The 14,273-nt window shown below is 48.1% G+C and overlaps 1 protein-coding gene across 1 annotated transcript in view; it reads right to left on the bottom strand.

Moving 5' to 3' along the window:
* The window catches only part of LOC126199490 (lutropin-choriogonadotropic hormone receptor-like), an 877,483-nt gene that overhangs the window by 177,143 nt on the left and 686,067 nt on the right, over nucleotides 1-14,273 (bottom strand). Inside the window, exon 10 of the mRNA XM_049936411.1 lies at nucleotides 5,015-5,158. Coding sequence (XP_049792368.1) covers nucleotides 5,015-5,158 — 144 coding nt within the window. The remainder of the gene's footprint in view (nucleotides 1-5,014; nucleotides 5,159-14,273) is intronic.

The raw sequence follows: 14,273 nt of genomic DNA, 5'->3' as shown, positions 1-14,273 counted from the left end.
GAGTCTTCGCTCAGGTTTGTCGTTCATTAAAGAATTCTCACAAATTTATAGCAGTGCTTCTTAGCGACTCTACTAAACTGTAAATTTAATATTTTTGAGCGCTAAGGGAAATACAGTGACTTTAGCAGTCACTGCACAGGGTGATTCCTTGATGACGTTACAAACATTTAGGGGTATGGAGAAGAGTAAATGTATCAATGAGAGGTAAGGTACTCTGATCAGGATACGACGAAGTTAAAAAGCGAAAATCGTTCTGACGCCTCTGACAGTGGAACACACGTACCGATACTGTAGCTTGGCACGAACATACTACCCAGATCCCTTGAACATATCCCACTAGTTGTGGTTCCAACATGATGGAGCCCCACCTCACTGTGGACTGAAGATTGGTGATCGCCTGTATAAGACATTCCCTGAAAAGTGGATAGGCATTGGAGGTCCTATTTTGTTGCCAGCACATTCGCTTGATCTCACCTCACTTTTGGAGCCATGTAAAAAGTCTTGCGTACGAGACTCCTGTCAAGACTGAATTGGATCTCCTAGTAAGAATTCTCGCTGCCTGCGACACAGTTCAAACGACACTGAGGATATCAGAACGGGTACGACAGAACTTTGTGCGACGTTGTCATGCCTGCATTGACTCTGGGAGACGCTATTTTGAACACATGTTGTAAATTTAGCAGCTCGTGGAACCTGTGTGGGTAAATGGGATTCATTATTAACATACCGTAGACAGTATTTTCGGTCTCTGTGATGATAAGTTACGTGAGCCGTTACAAGTCCGTCAGCAGCGGAAATCATCCGAGGGTACTGGGGTACTATTCAGGGAGAATTCTGCACGTCATGGTAAGGGTTCGTAAGTTGTGGGCCATTAGTTTGAGCGCTTCTCAAGGCCAAGAAGGAACTTGAGTAAATTTTCGCTCATACCTTTTGTCTCGGTCGTTTCCGGTCCCTTATCTTAAATTGATACAGTTACCCTTCTTCATCATTCCTGAACGTTTGTGACATCACCACTGAGTCACTCAGTATTCTTTTATTTTATTTATTTATTCATATTTGTCGTTGTCACCTTGTCCACGTGAAATTTTTTCGATTGCTTGGTACGACGGCAGTTTCGGGGCTCTTCTACAGTTAAAATGGTTGCGAACTTTAACAGGATCGTTCTGAAATAGTGTCCTCAATCTTTTTCCTGTCACTCTCTCGTACAGCTGTTATCGAGATGCAGAAAGGGATTGGTCCAGTACGACGTGATGAGTGTTAGTACAATATATAATGGGGATAACTATCAACCATTTTAGATACAATACGTTTTGTAAATTTCTTTTCAAATTTAGTTCTTGAAGGACGACACGTTTTCAGACTAAGCGAATCAATCATCTTAAAGTGACAATTTTAGAATCTTGCTCCGTTTTGTGAAGCTTTCTCCGGATGTCCATCGGTATAGCCATGTAACAGCTTGAGTACAGCAGAAGAATTTTAATTCAGGATGAAACCACATCAGTTATCAGATTCGCTAATGACATTGGAGTCCTCTCAGTCAGGAATAACTACTGGACCTGCTGAATAGGATGAACAGTCTAATTAGCACAGAATATGGAGTGAGAGTAAAAAAAAATGAAGCATATGAAGTGAACGAAATCTATCACCTTTGATGGGGAATAAAGTATGACGGACGAAGCAAAGAGGATCTAAGTTGTAGACTAGTGCAGGTAACGAGAGTATTTCCATTTCACAGTATTTATGTCGCTTTATGACGTCCGACCATTTAGTCGTCAAGACTCACAGGAACGAGGAACACCTTTGAAGATTTCCTTTGCAGCATTGGACGAAAAATTAACATAGGAATAGTTTCGTGGGTCACGGTCACACAACCCAGAAGATTTACCAGCCGCTGCAACATAGTCCCATAGTGAGGGAGTGGGTGCCGGGCAGCAGATGCAGGAATTCGGCATCACCATCCTGGGCAAGGTGGTTAGTAATTGCCTTCATATTGTCAAGTGCATATCTGTGCCGTGTGGATGACTTTGAGGAGTGGCTGTTCAGTGTAATATTGAGTTTTGTGTTATTACGGGTGAAGGGGTGGGAGAGGATAAAAACAGTGCCGCCACATAGCTTACTTCTTTCAAATAGCACAAAGCGGACCACCGGGCTTAACGTCGTCGTCCGACGGACGGTTCAACGTCAACAGTGTTACGTGGTCTCGTTCATGAGACACTGCGGAGAAATTTGGAAATTAATCCAGGACGTTGGTGTAAACACTGGCTATCCGCCTCCGCCCCTACTCCCTATACCTGCCTGATACTTGCAGCGAAACATTTTCCACTACCATGATTTGAAATGGCCTATCTCTGAGTCGAGCACAACCGTAGACGCATGCGTCAGCGACATCCACTGCGGGGGAGGGTAGGTGATGCAAAAGGATGCTGCAAATTCAATGGGCTGACGAGATGATAAGACATGATGAGCCACTCGGCATTATCGGTGAGTTAAGCAAGGTGTGGTAAACAGTAACTAGAAGAAGGTAATAGGATATCAGCGAATAGCTTTCATGGTAACAGAGGAAGCCACATATTGTAAAAAGTAGGAGAAGACGGTCTGGAATATACACTAATCAGCCTTAACATTATGACCACCTAACTAATAGCTGGTGTGACCATCTTTGGCACGGATAAAGTCGGTGACGCTTGTGGCATGGAAGCAATGAGGCCTTGGTAGTCGTTGGAAGGAGCTGGCAACATATCTGCACACAAAAGTCACTTAATTCCCGTGATTTCTGGGGCGGGAGGTGATGATCTCGGACGCCAAGTTCAATCTCACTCCAGATAGGTACGATCGGGTTCAGATTTGGCGAGTTGGGGGACCAGCACATCAATTGGTACTCGTCACTCCGTCCCTTGAAACACTCCATTGGTCTTGTGACATGCACAATATCTTGTTGAAAAATGCCACTGCCGTCGGGAAACCTGATCGTCATGAAGGGGAGTACGTGGTCTGCAACCAGTGTATGATACTGCTCGATCGTCATGGTGCCTCGCATGAGCTCCACTGGACCCAAGGATGCCAACGTGAATGTTCCCCAGAGCACAATGGAGCCGCCGTCAGCATACTCTGACCCGTAGTACAGGTGTCAAGGTGCTGTTCTCTTGGAAGCAGACAGATTCGCACCCTCCCATTGGCATGATAAAAAAGGTATTAGGATTCATCAGACCAAGCAACGCTCTGCCACTGCGCCAACATCCAGTGCCCATGGTGACGTGTCCATTTCAGGCGTAGTTGCCAGTGGCATGGTATTAACATTGCCACACGTATAGGTCGTCGCATGCAGAGGCCTGTCTTTAGTAGTGGTTCGAATGGGTCTGAGCACTATGGGACTTAACATCGGAGGTCATCAGTCCCCTAGAACTTAGAACTACTTAAACCTAACTAACCTAAGGACATCGCACACATCCATGACCGAGGCAGGATTCGAACCTGCACACGTAGCAGTCGCGCGTCCCGGACTGAAGCGCCTAGAACCGCTCGGCCACCGTAGCCGGCCTTTAGTAGTGTTCGGAGCATTGTGTGACCAGAAACACTTATACTCTACCTAGCATTAAAGTCAGATATTAGTTCCGTCACAGTTCGCCGCCTGTCCTGTTTTACCAGTCTGCCCAACCTATGACATCACACATTTCTAATGAGGGGTGGGTGCCCAACCTCATGACGACTGGACATGGTTTCACCTTGGTTTCGCCACGTGTTGAAGACACTCACCAGAGGACTCTTCGAATACCCGACAAGTCGTACAGCTTCCGAAATCCTCGTGCCGAGCCTCCAGGACATCACAACTCAGATATATCGCACACCTTCCCTATTCTACACACGGACAACACACTCACTGAGACAACATGCACCGTGTATGTGTCTGACCAGCAGTCATTCCTCGCCAGATGATGCTGCTATCGCCTGGACGGGTTTATATCGACAGTACATCGGTGGTCATAATGTTCTGGCTGATCAGTATGTTCAGCAACTAGCTGATTCAGTGGAAGAGAGTGCTACATTAGAGAAAATAATAGTGGTAGGCCGTAGCAAAGCAGTCGGGAGACTAATGAATAGACCGATGGAACAGGTAAGGGGGAAGTGTCGGGGTGCAGTCAGCAACGGTACTCATAGGACCCGCAGCAGTAGGAGTTTCATGAAGGTGTCCTTGGTCAGTCTGGTCACGAATTGTGAGTAGATGCTAAATGTACAGTATTCAAAGAATATACAGGCATTGTAGGCCTCCATGTGCAGCATAGGCACTTAGTTCATAGAGCTGTGTACGAATGTGGACTGGGTAAAACTGGTGTAGGGAAAGAGTCATCTAACTGACAGTGGAAGCAGGTGCAGCGCCGCAATAGACGGTGATCTGGGTAGCTAGGCTAATGAAGTTGTATAGCAATTCATAAGAAACAAGTACGATGCATGGGAGCGACCACAAGAACTACAGTACTCTCAAGAAAACCAGAAGAGCTCCCCGTTAATGGCGTCATTGGGTGACCTGTAAATGGAATTGTGTTCGGAGAGTTGCTTTGCAGCAGCCAGAAAAGCAGCCGTACTCGCAACACCACTGGGTCCAGGACTGTGGCCAACTGGGGTTGGACGGCCGTTGTGGCCGTGCGGTTCTGGGCGCTACAGTCTGGAACCGAGCGACCGCTACAGTCGCAGGTCCGAATCCTGCCTCGGGCATGGATGTGTGTGATGTCCTTAGGTTAGTTAGGTTTAAGTAGTTCTAAGTTCTAGGGGACTGATGACCACAGCAGGTAAGTCCCATAGTGCTCAGAGCCATTTGAACCATTTGAACCAACTGGTGTTGGCTGTTTGGAAGAGGGTGCATGGGTTAGTGCGGTACTGAGTACTGTGATTCATAGTACATGCAGACACGGTAGTTCCTAAAAGGGGCCTCCCGAACAGCCCAGGGATGAATTTGTGAAGAAAAGTGGGTGGGGTAGATGTGACGCTGTGGAGCTGCCAGCATAGTAACGGTACTCACAGGACCTGCAGACGCGGCAGCCCCTCGAAGGCGTCCTTGGGCAGCCTGGGGATGGAGTTGTGCGCCAGCAGCAGGTCGTGCAGCAGGGACAGCCCAAGGAATGGACGGCCCTCCAGAGTCGTGATCTGGTTGCTCGCCAAGTCCCTGTAAAGTAACACAGTTGTCATCGGATAAGATGCCTGGATAATGAGTGCATTTTGTGTAGCCGCAGTACTAGTCTCCAAAGCATTTGTCCCTCGCAGGAGGCATCAAGTTAATACCGTGTAATACGGCCTCTAGCCCTCGTAACAGCCTAAACTGTGGGAAGGAATGAATCGACACGTTTATTCGGGTTCACCATATACAGTTTGTACGTCCCTTTCGTCCGCTCCTCGGAGCCTCCGTAGCGTCTCCCAGAGTCACATATCGGCGACGTGCGGCGGGCTAGACAAATTACGCGACATACTGCTCTACAGATCTCGTCAGACGTATAGACGGACCAGATTCATTTTCTGCACCGATGAAAAGAAACGTAAACTCTGCAATCAGGCCCTGAACACCACGAGATCGTCGATTATCCTCAGTCATTCATTATCAGAGGCGTTATGGGGAGCACCGGGTCATCACACCGCAATTCTGTCGACGTTCCGACGTTGTAGCTGCTACCTCTCAATCAGGCAGCTCCTCATCACGAGGCTGAGTACACATCGGTCCAGTCAGTGCTTCCAACAAGGAAAAATCACTGGCAATACTGGGGATCATACCTCGATCGTCACACAGGGTTCTACCACGTTGACTACTTTTTTAAACCCTTTTTCTGTTTTTTCCTTTTCCGTTTGTTTTGCAGCTCCTATCTCCTTATCTAACTAAGTTTAATAATGCAAAAAATGAAACGAAAACCTCTGAAAATAAAAGAAACTAAAATCAAATTGACACCTTCTTGGTATTGCCACTTTAACCCTACCATAAAATGGAACTCCCCCCTTTGGGCGTTGCCCCTAACTATTCCCAAAGATTCTCCCAATGTGGTAGGCTCCAAGGGTTTATAATTCATTTATTTATTACAAAACAATAATTAGCAAATCCCCCCCATGAACCATGGACCTTGCCGTTGGTGGGGAGGCTTGCGTGCCTCAGCGATACATATGGCCGTACCGTAGGTGCAACCACAACGGAGGGGTATCTGTTGAGAGGCCAGACAAACGAGTGGTTCCTGAAGAGGGGCAGCAGCCTTTTCAGTAGTTGCAGGGGCAACAGTCTGGACGATTGACTGATCTGGCTTTGTAACACTAACCAAAACGGCCTTGCTGTGCTGGTACTACGAACGGCTGAAAGCAAGGGGAAACTACGGCCGTAATTTTTCCCGAGGGCATGCAGCTTTACTGTATGATTAAATGATGATGACGTCCTCTTGCGTAAAATATTCCGGAGGTAAAATAGTCCCCCATTCGGATCTCCGGGCGGGGACTACTCAAGAGGATGTCGTTATCAGGAGAAAGAAAACTGGCGTTCTTCTACCTCGAAAGGCAGTTCGAATACACGGATCGTCCGAAGGCCAAGTCCTGCATGGTCGACATCCACAGGCACGACGTTTCTGTCGGAGTGCCGAAATTTTAGTCCATGTCGCGTCCTTTGATGATCTCGTTGCAGGCAGCGTCGGAAGTCATCTTAACATAAACGACGCTGCTAATGATCGATGGGTGTATGCCGATGAGTTCGTCACGCGGGATCTTCACGTCTTCGCGTAGGAAGCGGTATTCGTTTGAGAAGGTGAACTTAAGAGTGTTCTTCCTGTAAGAGTTGGCCATTACAGCTTGTTCGACTGAGAAGCGCTGTGACGAGGAAGTAAACAAACACATCGCGCGCGCAGCGGCGTGGACGGCCAAGCGCGGTGCGCACTGCTGCCCTGCCGAACGCAGACTGGACCTTTGCCTTTCGAGGGCAAGTGCTCTACCAACTGAGCTACCCAAGCACGACTCACGCCCCGTCCTCACAGCTTTAATTCCGCCAGTACCTCTCCTCCTACCTTCCAAATTTCACAGAAGCTCTCCTGCGAACCTTGCAGAACTAGCACTTGCCCTCGAAAGGCAAAGGTCCCGAGTTCGAGTCTCGGTCCGGCACACAGTTTTAATCTGCCAGGAAGTTGCGGTGCAACTGGTGTTTGTTTGTCAACTTCCAGTGTTGTTACCAGTCTCAAACATTGCCGTCTAAAATAACTACAACCGACTCATGCTGCATTGCTAATGCCTCAATGACTACAGCTTTCCATGAATCAAGCAATCTTTTTCCTTCTTCACTGCTTACAATTCACGTAATTCTGCCTTCGATGTGATACTGCGGGGAACGTCACAATCAGCCTGGCACTCCCCAGCTAGCCGGGGAGGGTACGAGAACGCTGCGTAAAGAGTGTACGGTACCTCAATGTGCGTTCAAGAGTGTTTTGCAGCTGCCACCAGTAATCAAGTTCCACTTTCTTCCCTTCGCCGAAGATGTAGTCAATGCCCATTCCCTTGAGTGCATATGGTATTTTGAGAGGGGAAAGTAATAGTCATCCGGGTACAGGAGGGTTCGAGGTTCAATCTCGTCAGGTGTCATATGGAGGTAGCAAGCTAAGATCTCTTGTGTCAGTCGCCAAACGCCGGACGGCGACACACATCAGTGTTCAGGAGGCGATAATCACGGCAAAGTAGGCAGTCCATTAACCTGATACCTTGGAATTAGTATCTCTTGGCATATTTATTGTTGGTGTCTTGATACCACGTCACGCGCACGGTGGTGTTTCGTTTTTCACATTCGTGGCCAATTGACAGTTGGGTACTTGGTTTCTAACACGTTACGAGGAACTGCCTGCAGAAGGTTGGTGTAAAAATCTTTTGCCTTTGGCGACCGCGTTGTGGCGAGATCGATGCGACGTGCGCCATCGCCACCGGTGGCACGTGGGTGACTGGCTCCAGGACCTCCAATAGATGACGCGTGAGGGAGCCGTGTTGACTTGACCATCGTTTTCTCATATTGTTCATATATAGGGCATGCGCCTGGATGTTAACCAGTCACAACCCTCCATCATGTAAGGGGCCAACAGTAGCGACCGACCGTCGTGTCATCCTCAGCCCACAGGCGTCACTGGATGCGGATATGGAGGGGCATGTGGTCAGCACACCGTTCTCCCGGCCGTATGTCGGTTTACGGGACCGGAGCCGCTACTTCTCAATCAAGCAGCTCCTCAGGTTGCCTCACAAGGGTTGAGTGCACCCCGCTTGCCAACAGCGCTCGTCAGACCGCATGGTCACCCATCCAAGTGCTAGCCCAGCCAAACAGCACCTAACTTCGGTGATCTGACGGGAACCGGTGTTATCACTGCGGCGAGGCCGCTGGCGAGAGTATCACAACATACTTGAAATACTTACCCTGTGAATAGTAAACAACCGAAGGTAGCCTAAAGTCTACGACCTATCACCACCCGTATGGGGGAAGACCTGTGCCATGTGATTGAGTTCTGACACCACGTAGAGGTCCAGGTATTCCACACGTTGTAGCTGGTTCAAGCCCCGGGCCAGGTTCTGACGCACCAAGACGCGTATAATATGTAGTAACTGTCGATAGTTTGAAGCGGCCGTTCCGCACACATCATTTGTAAACGTGACTCCCATATAGTTCAGTAACTGGTGGGAGGGAACGACAGCGCCCGGCCTACGATAGCGCCCTCTATCCAGCGCTGCCGACTTACTGACGCACAGAAGACTGCCTACAGCCTGTCCATATCGCTGGATCCAGTTTAGTATGCTGCGGACTTCATTGGTGAAACGAACTAGCAGCAGCAGGTCGTCGGCGTATGCTCCTTGAAGGAAGGTGATGTACCGCAGGATGATGCCCGATAGCCTATGGTTGAGACCTCTGAGGAGCGCGATTCCAGAAAGGTAGGTAGAAAGGGGGCAACCTTGTCGATGAGACGTCTTAATGGGTATTGGGGCCAACGTCCGTCCATTTATCTGGGCCTAATAGCTGACTGCAGCCAGAAGGCGCAGCAGGGTGTCGGTGAGCCTCGGGAGAAACCCCATACTGTCCATCATTTGTGGGACAAATTCATGGAGCACTCTATTGAAGGCCCGAATGAAATCGACAGATACGATCGCCACTCTCAGGCGGCACGCCGGGGCGATACCTATTACGTGCATTAGTCGCCTGCGGCCATTTGAACGTTGGCATCTCCGTCTTGCAACGTCTGTTCTGGGGCGAGAATCATTGGCAAAATCTAAATATGGCTTCCCAAAAGACTGACGAAGATCTTGCATTCGATGTTTGTGAGTGGCCGATAGTCACTGACCGATTGCCCTCCCGCTGCCTTTGTGTACCGGTATGAGAAATCCTTCGACTAAGGAAGGCGGTATTGTGCAGTCCGGGACATGTGTTCTCGGAACGTTGTAACCCAGTGGGGCATCATGATGTCAGAGATGTTCCGGTAAAACTCGACTGGTAATGCATAGGACCCTGTAGACTTACTGACTGCACCTTTGTCCAACGCGTTCTCCTCTTCCTTCATTAATGCCGTCACTGTTGCCGCGTCGATAGTGTGTGTCACCAGTTGTAACGCATCTGTTTCCTAGTAAAGATGACGAAAACGATCCTCTGTGGTTTTCACTGTTTGGGTCAAACACGAGCGACCATCTCGCGTCGTAAGGTGTGTGATTAACTGTCGACGGTGTCGGCGGCGCGTGTCTACGATATCGTTTGCGGATTACATATACATCATACTCCGCAAGCCACCTAATAGAGTGTGGCGGAGGGTACTTTTTGAACCACTAACTGGGCCCCCCAACCCTGTTCCACTCACGAATAGTGCATGGGAAGAATGATCATATCTAATTTCTTGAATTTTCTCCTTATGGTCATTACACGAGACGTATGTGGGGGAAGTAATATGTTACTCTACTCTTCCTTGCGGGGCTCCATCAACCGCCTAACACTGGAGCTCCCAATGATAAGCAGACCCACCCTTTGCACTTATCCGGACTTGGCAGGGAAATCGGCCGCTGGCACAACAGGAGAGGCATCCCGAGCTGGCTCAGAGTTATCGTCAACACTGGATACCATCTCGTACCCGTAGCTAAGGCGTAGGGAGACAGCCGCGCGACCTGCTCCCCCTTCCGCCTTCCGTCCTGTGACACGCGAACACACCACTGCCTGCCACCAATTCTCAAGCGAGGACAGACCGGTTAGATGTTGCTTATCAGGGGATTCCAAAGCCACCAAAGGTCTCGCAGGTCTCGTCACAAGTGTCCCGATGTCGCCGCAACTTCGAGCATTAGCCACGCAGCTTCCAGCTGTTTACGGACAGCAACCAATCTTCCTTGTGACCCCCCTTCAAGCTGGACAAGTTACGTTCTTTGTAGTTTTTTCGTTTGACGCTTATTTCGTGAGATATTTGGCCCGGTCACGATCAATGGACCACCCTGTATATAAGACTTGAAATGCCCTACTGAGTTTGGAACGTACGCAAAATACACGACTGGCCATTAAAATTGCTACACCAATAAGAAAAGCAGAAGATAAACGGGTATTCATTGGACAAATATATAATACTAGAACTGACATGTGATTACATTTTCACGCAGTTTGGGTGCATGGATACTGAGAAATCAGTACCCAGAACAACCACCTCTGGCCGTAATAACGGCCTTGATACGCCTGGGCATTGAGTCAAACAGAACTTGGATGGCGTTTACAGGTACAGCTGCCTATGCACCTTCAACACGATAGTACTGTTCATCAAGAGTAGTGACTGGCGCATTGTGACGAGCTAGTTGCTAGACCACCATTGACCAGACGTTTTCAATTGATGAGAGATCTGAAGAATGTGCTGGCCAGGGCAGCAGTCGAACATTTTCTGTATCCAGAAAGGCCCGTACAGGTCCTGCAAGATGTCCTGACCGAGACGTATAACCAATGGCACCCCATACCATCACGCCGGGTGATACGCCAGTGAGTACACCATCGCAGGCGCTCCTGTCTATTGATGCAGCGTCAATGGTAACCGCAGTCATGGTCTCCGAGCTGATAGTCTATGCTGCTGCAAACGTCGTCGAACTGCTCGTGCAGATGGTTGTTGTCTTGCAAACGTCCTCATCTGTTGACTCACGGATCGAGACGTGGCTGCACGATCCGTTACAGCCATTCGGATAAGATGCCTGTCATCTCGACTGCTAGTGATACAAGGTCGTTGGGATCCAGCACGGCGTTCCGTATTACCCTCCTGAACCCACCGATTCCATATTCTGCTAACATTCATTGGATCTCGACCAACGCGAGCAGCAGTGTCGCGATACGATAAACCGCAATTGCGATAGACTACAAACGTGATGGTACGCATTTCTCCTCCTTACACGAGGCATCACAACGTTTCACCAGGCAACGCCGGTCAACTGCTGTTTGTGTCTGAGAAATCGGTTGGAAGCTTTCCTGATGTCAGCACGTTTTAGGTGTCGCCACCGGCGCCAACCTTGTGTGAATGCTCTGAAAAGCTAATCATTAGCATATCACAGCATCTTCTTCCTGTCGGTTAAATTTCGCGTCTGTAACACGTCATTTTCGTGGTGTAGCAATTTTAATGGCCAGTAGTGTATAACGAGGAGGATAAAGAAACACTAAAATATTCTCTGCAGATTCCTCATTATATCCTGAGACGCAGGTTATTAAAAAGACATAAGTTTCTCTACTTAAATGGATGTATCTACAGTTACCTGCTACTAGAAACTCTGCTTACCCAGAAGCTACCGCTCAAGATAAGTATGCAAACCAGAATGCATTGATCTATACTATATGCTATGTACCAGCACTAGATTTAAACTTAGTGGCGTGACGTGGACCTTCTGGCGGCGAGAAAATTACACTAGGAAGCCGCATTACTCAAGGGTATGCACCAAGATTTACGCAAAAACAAAAACTTAGAGTAATTTGCTGAACACTAGCAAACACAGTAAAATACACAGGTTCACTTCTTCGCAGAAGTACGTGAAAAAAAAAACAAAAACTAAACTACATTACGGTGTGTCACTGGTGCTGTTACCGCTGCTCGCGCGTCCGCTCGGCGTCTATCGTTAGACAGGCCCTTCTGAGCAGCGCTCTGTCAACGACAGTGTGTGGGCTTAGATTCGATGCCGTCTCATTGTCTGTCCGGCGGTGGGGGTAGAGCGTCGAGGTCCCTGAGCACCACGCAACAAAAGTCCATTGTCTGCTGCTGCCACTCAGCCGTGACCTCGCCAAACTGCATAAGTTGAGGCGTAGCGCCGTATAACGATCCTGCCTTAGAGGCGGTTAGGTGGGAAATGTGTCTCAGAGCTGGATAGTGACAGATGGTGACGCGAGACTGGACGCGCACGTAGTTTATGTATCAGCCGATAGAGGACAATATTGGATAGGGGGCTGTGATTTTAGTTTCGATTGCGCCCACTAGAGTGCACTACAGTAATAGAATGTTTTTCATAAACTGTTCTAGTATTTTCATAAAGTGTTATTATGTCTTTTTGTGTATGTAAAATGTTATAAATGTGTTTTAGCAGTATGAATGATGCGTGAGTGTGGATTAATGTTAATATGAAGGTAATTGTTTAACGAGTTATGTAGTAGGATTTAGTGTGGGAACATATCGAAGAAGTATGGGTATGGACAAAGGGGATTTTTGTAGAATAGATTTGTAAAGTAAGTTTACGGTAAAGGGGAAGTTAATTCAGGTATAAATAACAATTGTAAATAACTTTATGCATAAACAAAACTTCAGCATATTAGATAATTACGTCGGTAAAAAGTGCAGTCATTAGGTTTACTATTTTGAGATTGGTTATTGATGAAATGCGCGGATTGACGCAGGAGAGTGTTGTTTTGCTATTGGCTGTTGAGTAAACTGACCAATGGTAAAGCAGTATTCTTCGCGCGCCTTTCTCTGCTGGTAGAGAAGACTAAGAGTATTCTAGAGAAGAGTCGAAACCTAGCCATGAAACAGTTCGGACGTGTGTAGTAGTAGTTCCGATGGAAATGATAAGTTGCCGGATCTAGCAGCGTTACACACATCAAAAGTGTGGTAAAGTGACGGCATAATTATTCCGATGGGCGTGTAGAAATTTCGGAATTTTTAAGTGAATTTTGTGACAAGAAAATACATATATTCCGCGTGGCGTATTGAGCAGGTCGGTGGCTAAAAACTGCATTAGGTACCGACAGACTTAATACTTGGCGAGCATTCTCAATCAAAAACAATCAGTATTTTTGTAGATATTACGTTTTCGTGAAATGCAACACCATAAATTTGCTAACGTGAGTGAACGGGATTATGAGTGACTGTGTTAAGACTAGCACGGGCTTAGCAGTAATATTTGTTCACCTAAGTTTCAGAATATATTAATTGAGGACAAAATTTCCAACCTTTCATTTCGTGTTCCTCCCGAAACGGAGATTAGTGACTTTACTTGCAACCTGGTTCACGTCGAAGTACAGTAGGTTTCACTCGGCTTTCCTACTGATTATCTGCTGAGACAATGTTCACAGGTAGGTGCAGGTACGTCGTAAACGGACGGAAAGAACCGCGCCACCGCAAAGTGTCTTGCGGATTGCCGGTTTGGCACAGAGGAGCTCAAAAATGGTTCAAATGGCTCTGAGCACTATGGGACTCAACTGCTGTGGTCATAAGTCCCCTAGAACTTAGAACTACTTAAACCTAACTAACCTAAGGACATCACACACATCCATTCCCGAGGCAGGATTCGAACCTGCGATCGTAGCGGTCGTGCGGTTCCAGACTGTAGCGCCTTTAACCGCTCGGCCACTCCGGCCGGCCACAGAGGAGCCATCCTGCCAAAGTCGAGTGGTATCGTGAGTGACGTCGTCCACAATCGGTCCCCTTGCGGCGACTTTCCGACGGTAGTACCGGTCCTGGAGGTGTGTTACATTCTTCTTTCAAAGGCCATTACTATGCCAGACTTGCTGAGGGTGGAGAACATCGTGCAGATATAGCCTCTGTGATCAGAGAAGACCAGAGGCCATCATTAGTCGGCCACCACACCCTCTGTAAGACCTTATGTCACTTTGCCGGCTCGCAGAATGACTGGTAAGATGCTTCGTCCAGCGCCGTCGACGTGTACGTTTTCCCGCGTGGCGCACAAGGCAAGATCATAAACCACCATACCCAGGTCCAGACAAGACGTGCAGAGCAAGATTTGGTCTTTGCATGAAGGACGTAATTAAAATCGCCTGCGAAGATGATGTGCATACTGTCCTAGGAAAAGGGGAG

This window comes from Schistocerca nitens, chromosome 8 (assembly GCF_023898315.1).
Source record: "Schistocerca nitens isolate TAMUIC-IGC-003100 chromosome 8, iqSchNite1.1, whole genome shotgun sequence".
Lineage (NCBI taxonomy): Eukaryota > Metazoa > Arthropoda > Insecta > Orthoptera > Acrididae > Schistocerca > Schistocerca nitens.
The sequence above is the reverse complement of the archived record's forward strand: the minus strand, read 5'-3'. Positions and strand labels throughout refer to the sequence as shown.